General features: G+C 38.3%; 1 protein-coding gene and 1 non-coding gene across 2 annotated transcripts; both read right to left on the bottom strand.

Moving 5' to 3' along the window:
* Positions 1–342: 342 nt before the first annotated feature.
* RPL37 (ribosomal protein L37) lies at positions 343–4,607 on the bottom strand. The gene is made up of 4 exons (XM_026716061.2): positions 4,474–4,607; positions 2,324–2,459; positions 1,376–1,460; positions 343–458 (listed from the first exon to the last, which is right to left on the bottom strand). Exons 1-4 carry the CDS (start codon positions 4,474–4,476, stop codon positions 389–391), a joined length of 294 nt encoding a protein of 97 aa, XP_026571846.1. The 5' UTR covers positions 4,477–4,607; the 3' UTR covers positions 343–388.
* On the bottom strand, positions 547–626 carry LOC113449536 (small nucleolar RNA SNORD72). Its single transcript, XR_003375841.1, has one exon. It is a non-coding gene; the product is annotated as a small nucleolar RNA SNORD72 (small nucleolar RNA).
* Positions 4,608–14,646: the final 10,039 nt, after the last annotated feature.

Here is a 14,646-nt window from a genome sequence, read left to right as displayed (position 1 = left end):
TATACTATAGAAATTGTAGTCTGATTGCAGATACTGAAACACAGACATCACTGCACAATGACCAACAGACCTGAGTCTCCCATTGGGAGCAGGTTTGACCAATTCAAGATTCCAGTTGTAGCTCAAATGGCCTTACTATGTACGTATATTAATACAGAGGCCTAATTATGAACATTCCACTGAATGCTAAAACAAATCTGAATTTTCTATTACATTTAAGAAATGTGCTTTGTGTATGTGAGGGGAAAAAACACCTCCATATTTTACAGTCAAATTTCAGATTAATAAGGAACAAAATGAATCACCAAATTTGAATAAACTGAACACTGCATAAAGATGACATTGTTTTTGTAGAGTAGCCATTTATTTCAAATCAACATCTGAGTCCTTAAGATGAGCTGGAAGCCACAACAGCAGCTCTCTTGGGCTTTGGCGTTGTTCCTTCACGGAATCCATTCCTGTATAAGGCAAAGAAGAAACAGGACTTTTTGCATTTAAGCATTTCTATTTATCTGGGTTTTTTTCTTTTTTTAAAAAAAAAAAAACAGCTTATCTCAGTTACAAAGTGAAATCACTTAGGAAATCAGATGTTCAGACTTTGGTTTTAAGAACATCACAGATAAGCCGCTAAAATCCATATGGCAACCTCATTCTCATATCAAACTAAGCTGAAGTTGTGACTCCCAAATCATTTAAATAAATTATATTACATTTAAGCACAAGGTTAGCATGCTTTAAAATGTTTTAAAGAAATCAATTTGCTAACCATGACTTAGGAAAACATTTTAAATTTATTCCAAAGGAATTTGCTTTAACTTTGTGTGGAATGGCAATCCAATCAAAATGGAGCCTTATTAGTACTTTCCTAATAGGAGACTATCAGGAAAAATAAAACAGCAGCCTAAAAGAAGGCAATACAAAATTACCTCAGTACTGCTACCCTCAAAATTACAGATATATCTGTGAAACCATCAGAAATTAAGTTCCTCTCAACAGAGACTTGATTTTATTAAGCTTTTGCAAGAAATAATAACAAAATCTAGGTCAGTATTGTCAAGGCATTGTCACGTGACGTATCGTGACTTCTTTTCCCTTCGCTAAACCAGGCGTGGTCAGCCTGTGATGCATCTGGCCCACGGGCCAAGAGTTTGGCAACCCTGATCTAAGCGGTACTTGGTAATTGCCTGTTTGCTATTAAAAAGGTCTCCGCATCATTTATTTATTCATATTTATATGGACACCCAATTCACAGACAAATGAACCTGGGTGGCATGTAAGAGTTATAGGAATATGCATGAAGCAATTATTTTATGGCTGTACTGTTCTGGCTTAATACTTCTGAATTTCAGCTAAGATAACTTTAGAGGGATCTTACCTGAATCTTCGGTAGACTTTTTTTAGATGCCTCATACGGCCAGTCCCAGTAGTATTGCGCCTTTTGGCCTTAGCACTCCAGTTATCTATAAAACAATTGTGGTACACAACATTTTACTCCAGATAGTTCCAGTTACACTGCCCCATTTTATTCCCTCAGAAATCCAAGCCTAGGTGTTTCCATCCTTGTACAAGCTTCTATTTCCCACATTCATATTAACACTTTTTGGGAAGTCTAAGGAAAAAAATAACAACATTTGTATTGATATTAGACCAGTAATAACTGTTCTTGAAAACAATCCCAAAATAGAGAAAAATTAAACACAGTAAAATGATGATAAAAACCAATTTGGTCTAGTGGTTAAGTTTTAGATTAGGAGCAGGGAAGTCTCGAGTTCCACTCATTCTTTAAGCATAAACGTCAGCAGAGTGACCTTGCATCAGCCATTTCTGCTCAATTCTAGAACAAGAAAATGCAAACCACTTCTGCAAATGCTGCCTAGTAAACTACACACACCTGTCCATTTAGTAAGTGTGACTTGAAGGCAATGAAACAGGAGAAACTTAAGGTAGGAAGCATTTTGTCGATACACCATATTTGGATTAACTTCAATAAATAAAAGCCTGACACAAAAACATCCTACAGAATTACTTAACATCTTGCTAAGAATCTAGTTGCTATTGCAATATTGTTTAGTGAGGAAGGGGCTTTAGAGCAGATGAAAATACGTAACCAACCCTGGCTGGTACACAAATATGTAACTGGTCATGATCCACAAATCATGAATCTGACTAGTACTATGATGGGCAGGCATCAGGAAATTATAGGAACATAAACTAGCTTTCTGGAAAAAATCAACAGCAGCCCACTTCTCCATCCTTGTCAATACAAATGCAAATGCTCTAAATACTAAAGTTACTCCTGTACTTTGAAAAATGACAATCTTACACTTTCTCTTGCGTTTAGCAGGATATCCACATTTTCCACAGGTGGACTTCTGTAGATGGTAGGCCTTGGATCCACATCGCCGACACAAAGTATGTGTCTTGTTGCGGCGCTTGCCAAAAGAAGATGTTCCTTTTGTCTGAAACAGACATGGAAGTTACTTTACACAAATGATAAATTACCATTCTTTTGTACTGGATTATTTTTAACATTTTTTTAAAAGAACGTTTTTCTCATAAACTGGCTGCTAGCCACACAACTATGCATTTTAAAATGGGCAGTTATAAATTTTATAAAATATGTGGTCTTCAAAAGTCTGTAAACAAATTAATGGAGAATTGGTTATCAATTGCCACCACTAATTATGGCTATTTACTGCCTTCTACATGAGTAGAATGTTTTGGAATCTCTCTTCTTGGTTAAAGCAATAACCATTATTTCCTAAAATACAACCGTAAAAGTAAAATGAAGATCCTCTTCAACCCTAACAGGTTTTGTACTTTTGTTAAGTCATATTTTAACTGTTATGGCTGTGTTGATCAAAAGTAGCTCATTGTTCAATTAACTGAATTTAACAGGAGAGAGATAATCCTATGTATGCTGATTTCTAAAGTCAAAGTATGGCCTTATTGCAACCTTACCTGACATATAAAAACATGGTTTATTAACAGCAATGCATTATTTCAGCCACATTATAAAATTATAAACAAATTACATTTGACTTAATCACAAAAGTGAAGCAAAACATTGGCATTGAAGTTATTCTGGGATCACCTATAAAGCACTTTTAAATTCAAACATTCATTCATCACCATCCTTTTAGCCATTGTCTACCCACTGCAAGATGAAGGCTGCTTTAGCATATTTCCAACCAATATGGTCCTTGGCTTCCTTTTGCCAATTGGGCCCTACTTGCTGATGTAGTCAATCCATCTTGTTATAGGTCTCTTTTGTGGACACTTTCTTATCAAGTGGGATCCATTCTTTAACTGAGTTGGCCCAACTGCTATCAGTTCACTAAGATACTATATTTATGCATTTAACTATTATTTAACTCACTGCCTAAGTCCTAGTCAATTATTATATACATAGGACCCAGTAGCAGGCTGTTCAGAGCTCTTTGCAATATCCCATGTTGATCAGAGTTGATGGGTAATGTATCCCAAAACATTCAGATTGCACTGCGAGAACTAGCATCTAAATAAATCAGGCACAAACTATGCATGGGAGAAACTTGCACATCTGAACAGCAAAGCAGCAGTAGAAACAAATAACACATCAGGAAAAGCTGCAAATCTTTACCTGCCCTTCCCTTATTTTACTCCTTTCCTTTAGAACAGGGGTCTTCAAACTTGACAGCTTTAAGACTTGTGGACTTCAACTCCCAGAATTCCTCCTCCAGACATGTAAGCTAAGGAATTCAGGGAGTTGAAGTCCAAGTCTAAACTTGCCAAGTTTGAATGAAGACCCTTGTTCTAGAACTAAAGGATTCCTGAATTATCTAACTGCAACTTATTCTAGACCCCAGAGCTCAAGCAAACGCCTCTGGATAAGATATTAAAGCAAGGGTCTCCTAAACTTGGCAAGTGTTAAGACTTGTGGACTTCAACTCCCAGAATTCCTAAGCTAGCATGACTCGAGGAGGAATTCTGGAAGATGAAGTCCACAAGTCTAAAAGCTGTCAAGTTTCAAGTCCCCTGGATTAAAGCCTCAACCCACGCACCCTACCCAGCCTTTTAAACTCTGCCCTGCTTTAATGGATTGCAGAACCACGCTTCATTCTGGGGCATCTAAAGGAAGTTCCTATTTAACCAAATAGAGAGGAAAAACTTGAACCAACCGCGTAGAAAACCTCGTATATTGTTCCCTCCTCTTAAAAGTGAGGACAACCTGGCCCTCCATCCCAGAGATGCCCAACAAGCCTCTGAAAAGGCGCCGTTCTCCTGGCTGAAAAATAATAGTTAGGCCTGGACTAGGGTCAGGAATCTTCCATTGTCAACCATGGTATGAAACCACGGGAGCCTGTTGGGAAAATACTCCTTTTTCCACGTCTGATAAACCCTAGGCAATTTTCCCCTCCCGTATCCCGGGACCAAAGGTCTCCAAAAGCGCGGGATGGAAACCGATCTTCCATCAGCACAGCAGCAACTCACCATCTTCTTTCAGCCGCCAGAACGAGAAAGAACTAACTCCGCCCCCACTTCCGCAATGTCTTCCACACGCTTCCGGTAAAGAGAGAGAGCCACAACTGAATAAGTCCGCCGAGGCCAAGACGGAAGGAAAAGCGAGGAACACAAGATACCAGGCTTTGGGGCTGGCTGGGAAATGGCGTCGGCAGCCCCTTCTGCGCAGGGCAGGACTGAGAAGTGACACGTGGTTCGTTTAAACGTAGCTAGCTCCACCCATTTACCTAGTTTCGCGCAGGCAAATGAATTATAAGTACCGTTTGTGCAACTGTATTTCAGAGCATCGTACAAACAGCCACGCAGCCTCTTGTGATCTGATGCAATTCCAAGAATTAATGTAATCCGAGATGATGTCTCCCCCAACCATAATTCTAATTTAATTTAATTAACTTATTTTTTTATTTATTAAATTGATTTAAATTTATTAAATTGATTATGTTGCCTGACTCCTAATGGACAGTTTACAAACTGTTAATATTTGTGGGGGGAAACAATAACATAAACTCAGGAGCAAAGAAAGAAAAAGGGACTGTATATTTACAGTTGGAAATTTTAAAATAATAACTAGTTTATTCTCCTAAATTAGCTTCCTGGTATTGAAAAGGCTGAGGGGTGGGTGTCCAAATAACTTTCTAACGTAGGTTGTATCAAAGATCATATAAAAATAATTCAGAAAATCTTTAAATGGTTATGAGAAGGTGAAATAATCCAAGGAATTACAGAACTGTATTCAATTTTGACAACATGGTACATTGCTCCTGTTTCATATTTTAGTCACTAGGCTTAATTATTTACCACAATCATTTCTCACTGCCAATTAAAACAATTTATCTGCCTTTACGTAGTTAACACAGTATGAAATTTTCAGGTTTGATATAAGTTTGGAACAATGAAAACAGACTGAAATAAGTGAGGATGTATATTTTGTTTTATGAATTATTGAGGAGTTGTATAGCTGTTTTATGAATCAGGAAGTATTGTTAATGTTTAACAACTACTTATAGTTTTATGGATAACTTAACAAACACACAGATTGCCGCTAGAAGTCAAAAAAATCTCAAGGAATCTGATAGAATTTTTCCAATGAATAAAAGTATTTAAAGGCATAGATTTTTGAGAACTGCAGCCCACTGTTATCAGTCATACAAAGTGCCTTGATTTATGCAAATTTTAATCTGAATTGGGGAGGGAAGGGAGTGGAAGACATAGATTGCATTACAGGTATCTTATCAAACCAGTTCTGAGAAGACTAACAAGGTTCTTTACAATGTCCACCAGAGGTCAGTATATTTACATTCTTGTAAATTCACTGGCTCTTAAACTCTACACCAGCATTTCTTTGATAGCTGAAATCAATTATTTTAATTATTGTGATATAAATAAAGGGGTAATGAAAATGGGGAAAATATGGAATCTTTCTTTCATAAATTGATATATATACAGTCTCCTTTGAATTGACTTTGATTCCTAGCAATGGGTCATCATTGATGCTTTCATGGATTTTTTCCCCAAACTTCTGTTGTTCAGAGCCTGGGATTTTCCTGGTGGTCTTCCTTCCAAAAAATTTTTTTTAAAAACAACCAAAGTACCAAATCCAAAGATGTTGTTTAGTTAGGAAATCAAGGTTTCCAAGGAAAAGGTTACGTTTCTGTGGATTTTAAATCTTAAAATAATCTGCTTTATTTGTTGATTATTTAAACAATGTATTACAGTATTAAACTTTTTACTAAATTGGTAGAGGGACATCCACACAGTATGATGGAAATGTTAGCCAATAGAACTGGAAGATACCAAACTGGGAAAGGTTGCATTTGAAGATTCTAGCAAAATACATTTCCTTTTATTTCTTAATATAATAATTCCTATTTGTAAACCTTTTCTTAAAAAAAGAAATAGGTTAGGAAAATAGGAGGCCCCCTATCTACTCCTAGATTGTTCCCCAATTCTTTTTATAGTGGAGAAACAACTCTTTTGTCACAAAGAAAAGGCATTCTGTACAGGCATTTTGCCCACAGAATTTTCTTTAGTAAGGGGAAGAAGTTTATTATCTCTGCGCTTTATTGTAGTTAAAATGTTCTATAAAATGTACATGTTTGTTTAATAGACACTAATATATACCAATTTGGAACACATCCACTCGATGAAGATTTAGATGTATATTTTCTAACTAGTATTCATTTTGTAGGAAGAATAAAATATCATTTATTCTTTATATTAAAAACAGGCAGAACAGAATATTTTACCTGAGGGAGAAGAGGAGAGGCATCTTAGTAAAAGCAGAAAGCATCCCCAGTCTTTCTGCTGTAGGAAAACAGCCTCAAGCAGAAGCCTGAAGTGGCTTGTCTTTAGGAATGGAGATTTTGTATCCATTCAGAAAGAATGGGCCATTCTATTCATAAGCAAAGAGACTCCAGATAGGCAAGGAGTCAAAGTTGGCAAGATTACCTTAAACAAAATATCTAGGATTTGTATTTCCCCTCTTGCCTGTAGAACCAGACATGACCCCTATATGACCCCATAGGAATCTGGCAATAACCATTAAAATATTAAAGAATATATTCTTACACAGGAACAGGCATTTCAATCACAAAATCCCAAAAGAATGTATAAAAGCCCACCTACTCTTAACTCCATTTTGTCAGCCACCTCAGAAACATGCTGCTGTCAGTAGTTTCTGGCTACCAAATAAACAGAGACTTCCTTTCCTTCAGCCTGCCTCCATTTTATTTCCAGTTGCTTTCTTCCAACTTGGAACCAGACTGGATTTTTCTTCCAACAATTCATTTCACCCACTTTCAGAAACCTCCTACTTCATATTTCAGGAAGCAAACTCAAGTTCGAGCTTTATTTAGAACATAGAATCATAGGGATGGAAGATACCTCAGAGATCTTCTAGTCCAAGGCCCTACTCAAAAGAGGAGGCTTATACTATTCCAATCCAATGGTTGTCCTGTCTTTTTTTAAAAACCTCCAGTGATCAAACACCCACAACTCTAGGCAACAAGCTACAGTATTCCATTAATTGTTCTCACTGTCAGAAAATTACTTCTTACTTCTAAGTTCAATCTCTCTCACACCCATTCTTGTTCTGCCCTTTCTGATGCTTTGGAGAATAAAGCAACCCTTTCTCTCTGAAGTTCCAGCCCTCAAGTACTGGAACACAATTATCATATTTCTCCCCAATCCTCCTCTTCAATAGGCTAGAAATCCCTAGTTCCCTCAATTGTCCCTTATATGATTTAGTGACCAGATGCTTTATCATCTTTGTTGTTCTTCTCTGCACACTTTCCATGATCCCAACATCTTGGTTTTATTCACCTCTCTTATCCTCTTTCCAGATTCAAATTCATTTTAAGATACTTTCATTTTATGCATTTGGAAAAACACCATGTTAAAAAAACATTTAACATCCTACACTAAGGTCCTTGTTTTCCTTGGGTGCCACAAGGAAAAAGTCTTTTTCTTGATAAAAAAGTTGATTCCCTTAGGGGAAGAGAAAGAGAAATCTGGGTTACAGAAATAGAAAAAAAAAGACCCCAAAAAACAATGTCATTTGTACAAGGCACATTCCCCTAGGCGTGTTCTATTAGTCTCCCAAATGTGATAAATACTTTAAGAGCCTTGAAACTAATTACAGCTAATTAGAAAAGGGCAGATGACATTTGCTAGGAGAAGCGAGCCCAGAAGCTCCTGCTGAAAACCAATTTCACAAGCTTAAAATGTAACAAGTCAGCATTTTATCTCTTTCCAGACATTATTTGATCCTTGCCATCTGCAGAAGTAATAAAGAAAAAAGAGTTGGCATTTGGGAACAAAAAGATAATGAAATGACTGGGAGATTAGAGTATGTTTACAGTCAAAGGGCATCATGGGATCGGTTAGTTTATCAGCAACAATCTTCAGATCATAAATAGGAAACATTGTAAAATCCATAAGTTAAAATTTATTTTGTTGGGTTGATGTTTTTAGAGCCCAGGAAAAATTTTTTTTGTAATGATATTGTATATTAGTGAACCATGTCTGAACCACATTATTTCACTGGGCAAATACATGAAGAATGAAGTGGTCAAGCCATCCTTTTGTCTTCCTTTGGTCACTCAATTTTACTTTGCTCAATTCTACATGGATCATGGTGGCTCAGGAGCAGGATGGCTCGAGTGATTGGAACCTTGGGCAGGAGGTTACCAAGCCCGCATTTGTGAGCCCAGAGCTGCTGTGGGGAGGGGTTGAGCCCTAATCCTTCAAACCAGCTCCTCCCTGGAGACATCTAGCCCCCAACTACCAGAAGGTGTTCCTAGGGCAACAGTGATGTCACCAGTTATCCTTTCAACCCTGCAAGTGCCTCAGTGCTTCTAACACAAGTGCAAAAATAAAAAACAAAATCTACAGGGAAGAGATCTGAAAACATCATTGCACAAATTAACCTGTGGCCCTGATAGATAATTCATTCTCCATATCATTGCCTCTGGCATACTTCTTACGGATTTAGAAATAAGAGCATTACCTTTCCCCTAATACTTTCCTCCTGATGGGAGTTACTTCGCCTCTGTACAAAATTCAAGGAACTGTGACTTATTTTAAAGTATGTATCACACTCCAAGTGTTTATCTCTTCTAGATTTTTTTTGCTTTATGTTTGATTTGTAGCCATGGAAAACTGTGCAAAAATACTTCTTTGAGAAAGGGGGTGATTTCTTTGGCTGTGAAGAATGACTTTTCAAGAAGTCATCATTGGCCTCAGCAATAATATCTGTCCAGTCTCCAAGCTTTCGTTTTGTGGAAGATTAAGAAGATAGTTGGGCATCAACGCCAGAGGTTGTTGAGGTAATTCCCTGTTAGGAGAATGAGCACATACAGGGAGACGTATTTGAGAGTAGTGTTTGAATAATACACACACAGCACACAGATACACTGTACAGTAAATGTAGGTTTTCTACTTTCAATAAAGGTTTAAGCAAAGTTCAAACACAGTCCAAAGTCATTCACAGGTAAAATCAGTCAGTTTTCAGTCCAGAGATAATCCAATAACAAAGTCCAGTGTCAAAAACAGTTCAGTATCAAATCCATGAATATCAGTCAATTAGGAAAAATGGAGGAACGGCAATACTCGCCAACAGAAGGAAACAGAGAGACTCACTAAGACACACTCTCTTCTGAGACTAAGACAACCCAGGTTTCTGACTCCATCTTATGGCTGTTTGAGAAACCATACCAAATTACAGTTTTGCATTTTCTTAAAGATACCGTATTAAAATGTCTGTCCTGGTTTATATATTTCTAACCCAAATAGCTGTTAGGTGACTTTCATTCCTAACAGAGGTTCCTAGAGGACAGTGATTATTTAGATCCATTTCATTCCAGTTTCAAGCCAGAATACAGTACGAAGACATTACTGGTTGTACCTGTTGATTATCTTTGGTAGAACTAGGATGGAGTGATACAGCCTTATTTTCTCAATGGCTTTAAATGTGGCTGATTATAGTATAATTATGCTATGGGGGTTGGGAATGAAGAGCATGTATGTGTTTTTTTTTCAGATGTAAAATTTGCACAGCACTGTATCCCCTGTTCTTATAAGCCAGTTTTTTTTATTTCTCAAGAAACAGGATATACATTAAATGTGTCACTCCAATGCATGCAATGTAATTAAAATGTCAAAGGTCTGAAAAATAGAAGATGCCCCCAAATTTAACTTGGCTAATTGAGGTTGGTTAACATATTGGTTAATGTATTTATTACACTACAGTGCAAAGACAGGAACAGATGAAAACCAGAAAGCAAAAGCTAACAATACAAATATCTTACATATTTAAATGAATCCATATATAAAACTTTTTTGAACTCTGAGAAATATGTGAATCTCAGTCCCAAGGGATATTCCAAACCAATCTTGGCATGTGTCTCTTTTGCTGAAATACTTTTACTTAAACCATAAATAATACAAAAGGAGATACTTAGTTTATCAAACAGTTGACTGCTTTAAATAATGTGAGTTGGAAGTAAATCATCGAGAAATAGATCCAAAATAATCACACAGCTACGTAGTAATAAGGAATATGTTTAAATACCAAGGGACTACCTTAACTTTCTATTTATTTCACATTGATACTTACTGTGTATTTACAGGGCAATTCTAGCTATGTGTATTTGGGAACAAATCTCATGGAGGGGTTTTCTGTCAGATAACTGGCCAGAGCAATCCCTGGTGAAGTCATGTGAGAAGATGAGACTGATGTATCATTTTGTCCACAGAGCAAAATATGAGTTGCACATTTCCTCAGCAGAATAGAATTGTGTATGTTTCCCTTGTAATTGATACAGTGGAGAAAAGAGGCATTTACTAGTCCAAGTTCATCAAGTGGAAGGACCATTTTGCATAGCTCCATAGCAGTTCCAAAGGCAATTTTGAGCTTACCTGACATTAATAAAATCTAAAATCTAAACTAGTCTTACCTTTCTGCTTGCCTCTGTAGTTAATGTTTGTAATATTTTCTACATTTATGATTTTAATTGTAAGCCTCCCAGAGTCACTTTTCAGAGTGAGATTGGGTAGCATTTTTTTTTTAATTTTAATTTTGGTCTTTAAATGACCTTGTAATCCCTTGCATCGGGATGGAGTCAGGGCAGCTGAATGGATCTGAATGTTTACTGGCCAGATGCCCTTCCTGCCACCAATGCAGAGTTCGCAGCTGAACTCACTGTGCACAGAGAGAGAAATACCTGCCACTACCTAGAATCAAACTCACAGCTTCCTGATTGTGAGGTGAGAGCTCCACCTCTAGGCCACTGCACACTCCAGCAAGAAGGGCAGCACATAAATTTGATAAATAAATTTTGTCCAGCCTCCTCAACCTCATTGAGGCTCCTCCTAATGTTTTTTTTCAGGCAGGTGCAGTAGACACCTCAGGAGAAAGGACCACTAGGGAGGGATTAGCTGGAACCTCTTAACTATGTATAGCTTCCTGTTATGTTTTAAAGAAAGGAAAAGTTTTCCTTTGTTCAGTCCTATCCAATTCTAGAGGACAGTGTTTATCTCTGTTGCAGCTTCCCAAATCGTTAGATCTCAAAATTGGGTAGTAAAATAATGATTTTCAGATGTACTTTGGCTTTCCCTGCCTCCCTCCCTTCCTTCCTTTTGCATCTTAGACTGAAAACAAAGATGAAAATACCTACATTACAAAAATCCACTCACTCCTAGCACACACACACACACACACACACACACACCACACACACACCCCATAAATATTGCTGACTCTTTCCTACAGGCAATGTGGCCTTCGAAGTTTTTGTCATTATTTTAAAACTGCTGTGACTGTAAAGGAAAACTGACAAAGACCTTTTTTATGACAATGGAAAGTTAGAGTCAAGGTCATTCTTTCAAATGAAAAATAAACTTGCCTTGTTTTCAGGTTATATAAATTGTTTTCTTCCTGTCAATTTCATACGAAGTGAGCAGGCAACATGTTAACACCTAATTTGAGTGTTTGTCAGCCTCAACAACTTTAAGCTGTGCGGACTTCAATTCCCAGAATATCCCAGCCAGTATGAATGTATTATTGTTGTTGTTGATGATGATGATGTGAAAGAAAGACTTGGCCTTAGGAAGTAGGAAGGATCGAGCAAACCATGATGGAGACAATATTGCCTGCTTTTGAAAAGGAAGGAAGCATGAAAAACCCCACCTAAATATTGCTTGGTATGAAATGGGGAAGCAAAATTTCTGGCAGGATTTCAAGTTTCTGCTATTGTATGCTATAATAATAAAGAAATCTGCCATGACTGTTGACCTGGCCAAACACAGTGGGCTGACACGGATATATTGTGAGCTCTAGTTATCTGTTGCCCCACAGTTTGGTTTATTGCTGGCAAAGGACCAACAACTCCTTCCCTGCTGTGGAACTGATTAGCTGACTGTGGAAGAAGCTTTTCAGGGTTGTAGACACTTGTGGGCCAAAGGATGCCCCTCGATGGCCTCTGATTTTGCAGCAAGCATCATTTGTTGCAGTTTATATTTTTTAGCAATATCTGGTAACCTCTTCATCTTAGTATGTTCTCAGTATCATATAACATTTCAGTGCTCACTGGCTATGAGAATAACCTTGGGAGATAGGAAGAAGAGCTGCAGTCAGGGCAATGGTCAGATAAGAGCTATCTCAGACAAAACAGGAGTGGACAAAGCATGGTCCTAGTATTTTTGTTTAGTGTAGTGCAGGGGTGTCAAACTCAAGGCCCATGGGCAGGATCTGGCCCACAGGTGTCATGCCCCTGTCAGCATCTGAATCGGAGGAGGAAGCTGGACAGTTGACAGAGAATGGAAATGTGGCTCTGGGGGCTGTAGAGGAGGCAGGAGAAGGGCAAAGTCCAGCTGGGCAGAGCAGGGGAGAGATAGAACAAGGGAGAGGGAGTTCAGAGAAAGAACCAGGCCCACCCCCTCTTCATCCTAGGGCATGAAGGGAGGAATGGAGAAGAGAGCAATGTGCATTGTGTGGCTTACAGGGGAGGAAAGGGCCCTGATTCCCTTCATTGGCTACAGCTGGGAAGACAGTTGATAAGAAAGGCAGGTTGCATGTGGCAGGCTGCTGGAAGCAAATATGACTTTATCCTATATTGTCGTGGCTTATCTGTGTTCCCGGCATCTTCCCAACCAAGTGAGTTTTGCCGTGCCTTCAAGTCTGAAATTCTTGCTCCTGCCCTCCCAAACTAATTACTACAGTTTGGCTTTAAGTTACAGTTTGTATTGCTCATATTTTGGACTTAATTTTCTGCAGTCAAAGGCTGTTCCTGGGAGAGTTTGTCTCCAGACAATCTGGACATTGGGGGCAAAGTTGGAGATAATAAAGGGACTCTTATTGCTTATCTGACTGTGTTGCCTTTGTGCCATGCCCTGGGTCATCACAGCAGGGTAATTAGTTATAGCTCATGGGAGTTCCCTGGAAACAGCAAAGGACTGGCCCGGGGTGACTCTACCAATGAAAACAGAGCTTGGGAGGGCCGGGTGTATCCCTCCCAGGCTCTGTTTTCAGCCAGGATGAATCTCCTGCAGCCCTCTACCAGCCCACCCTGCTCCAGCTCTGCTTTCTCTGGCAGAAGGCTGCAGGAGGCATTCTTGACTGAAATCAGGATCCAAGGGGGCCGCACTCTCTCGCACACACACACACACACTGAGCTTCATTTTTGCTGGCAGATAGCAATGCCCATTCTGGCCCAGCCATACCCTCCAGTTCCTCCCCCGCCAGGTCAAACATAATCCTGATGCAGCCCTCAATGAAATTGAGCTTGATACCACTGGTGTAGTAAAGGCATCACTAGTGGTAAAGGCATCAGGTGAGAAAGAGGGAGACCGTGAGTTCTAGTTCTGCCTTAGCATGAAAGCCAGCTGGTTGACCTTGGGCCAGGTACTTTCTCTCAGCCAACTCACCTCACATGGTTGTCATTTTGAGAAAAATAAAAGGAGGAAGGTGTGCTGATTACGTATCTTGAGTTATTTGTAAAAAAATAATAAAAGCAGGATACAAATAAATAAATTTGGAACACACTAGGACTTAGTTATAATAAAGATAGCGCCAAGGAAGAGAACTGCCTTAAATTGGAGCACCAACTATTTCAACTCATTTTAATAAGCTATTTTTTGGTAATCTTTGCATTTGAAAAGAGGCACGTAGGGAAATGTCCTTTAGGTAAGCTGAGATTAAACCAATAAGAAATAAGAAAGAGTTATAAACATTATGCTTTTCCTTGGCAAATAGAAAATAACAATTCTTGTGGAATACAAATGAAGTAATATTTATGGTTCACTATTTTTTCTTCAAGACCAACTTCTGTTTTTTGGGGATGTTCTCCCTTTCTCAAGATTTTAAATGGGATCAAAGTAGCCTGCAGTTAGTTTGTAAAGTAATTCCAAAATAACCTATACCACATAGTTGCATAGTTGCATACTGTACAAACACTAATTTTAAGACTATTTCAGTCCTTATCCAGTCTTTTTTTTTCTTTTCATGACAGTATGATTAACATGAGAAACAAACTGAAGTGAAATCAGCACATAGCTCATTCTAAACTTTAAATTACCTAAAAATCATCTGGCAGATGTATTATTAACATTCAGGATAAAATTGAACATTGTAGGAGTCCACATCAT

This window comes from Pseudonaja textilis, chromosome 2 (genome assembly GCF_049901715.1).
Source record: "Pseudonaja textilis isolate UNSWEBS1 chromosome 2, rPseTex1.2, whole genome shotgun sequence".
Taxonomy (NCBI): Eukaryota; Metazoa; Chordata; class Lepidosauria; order Squamata; family Elapidae; genus Pseudonaja; species Pseudonaja textilis.
The sequence above is the reverse complement of the archived record's forward strand: the minus strand, read 5'-3'. Positions and strand labels throughout refer to the sequence as shown.

Coding starts and splice junctions, on each gene's coding strand:
- RPL37 (XM_026716061.2), bottom strand. Junction 1,461..2,323: donor TGCTAAACGCAAGAGAAAGT/GTAAGATTGTCA, acceptor ATTGTTTTATAG/ATAACTGGAGTGCTAAGGCC. Junction 459..1,375: donor AAAGTCTACCGAAGATTCAG/GTAAGATCCCTC, acceptor TGCCTTATACAG/GAATGGATTCCGTGAAGGAA.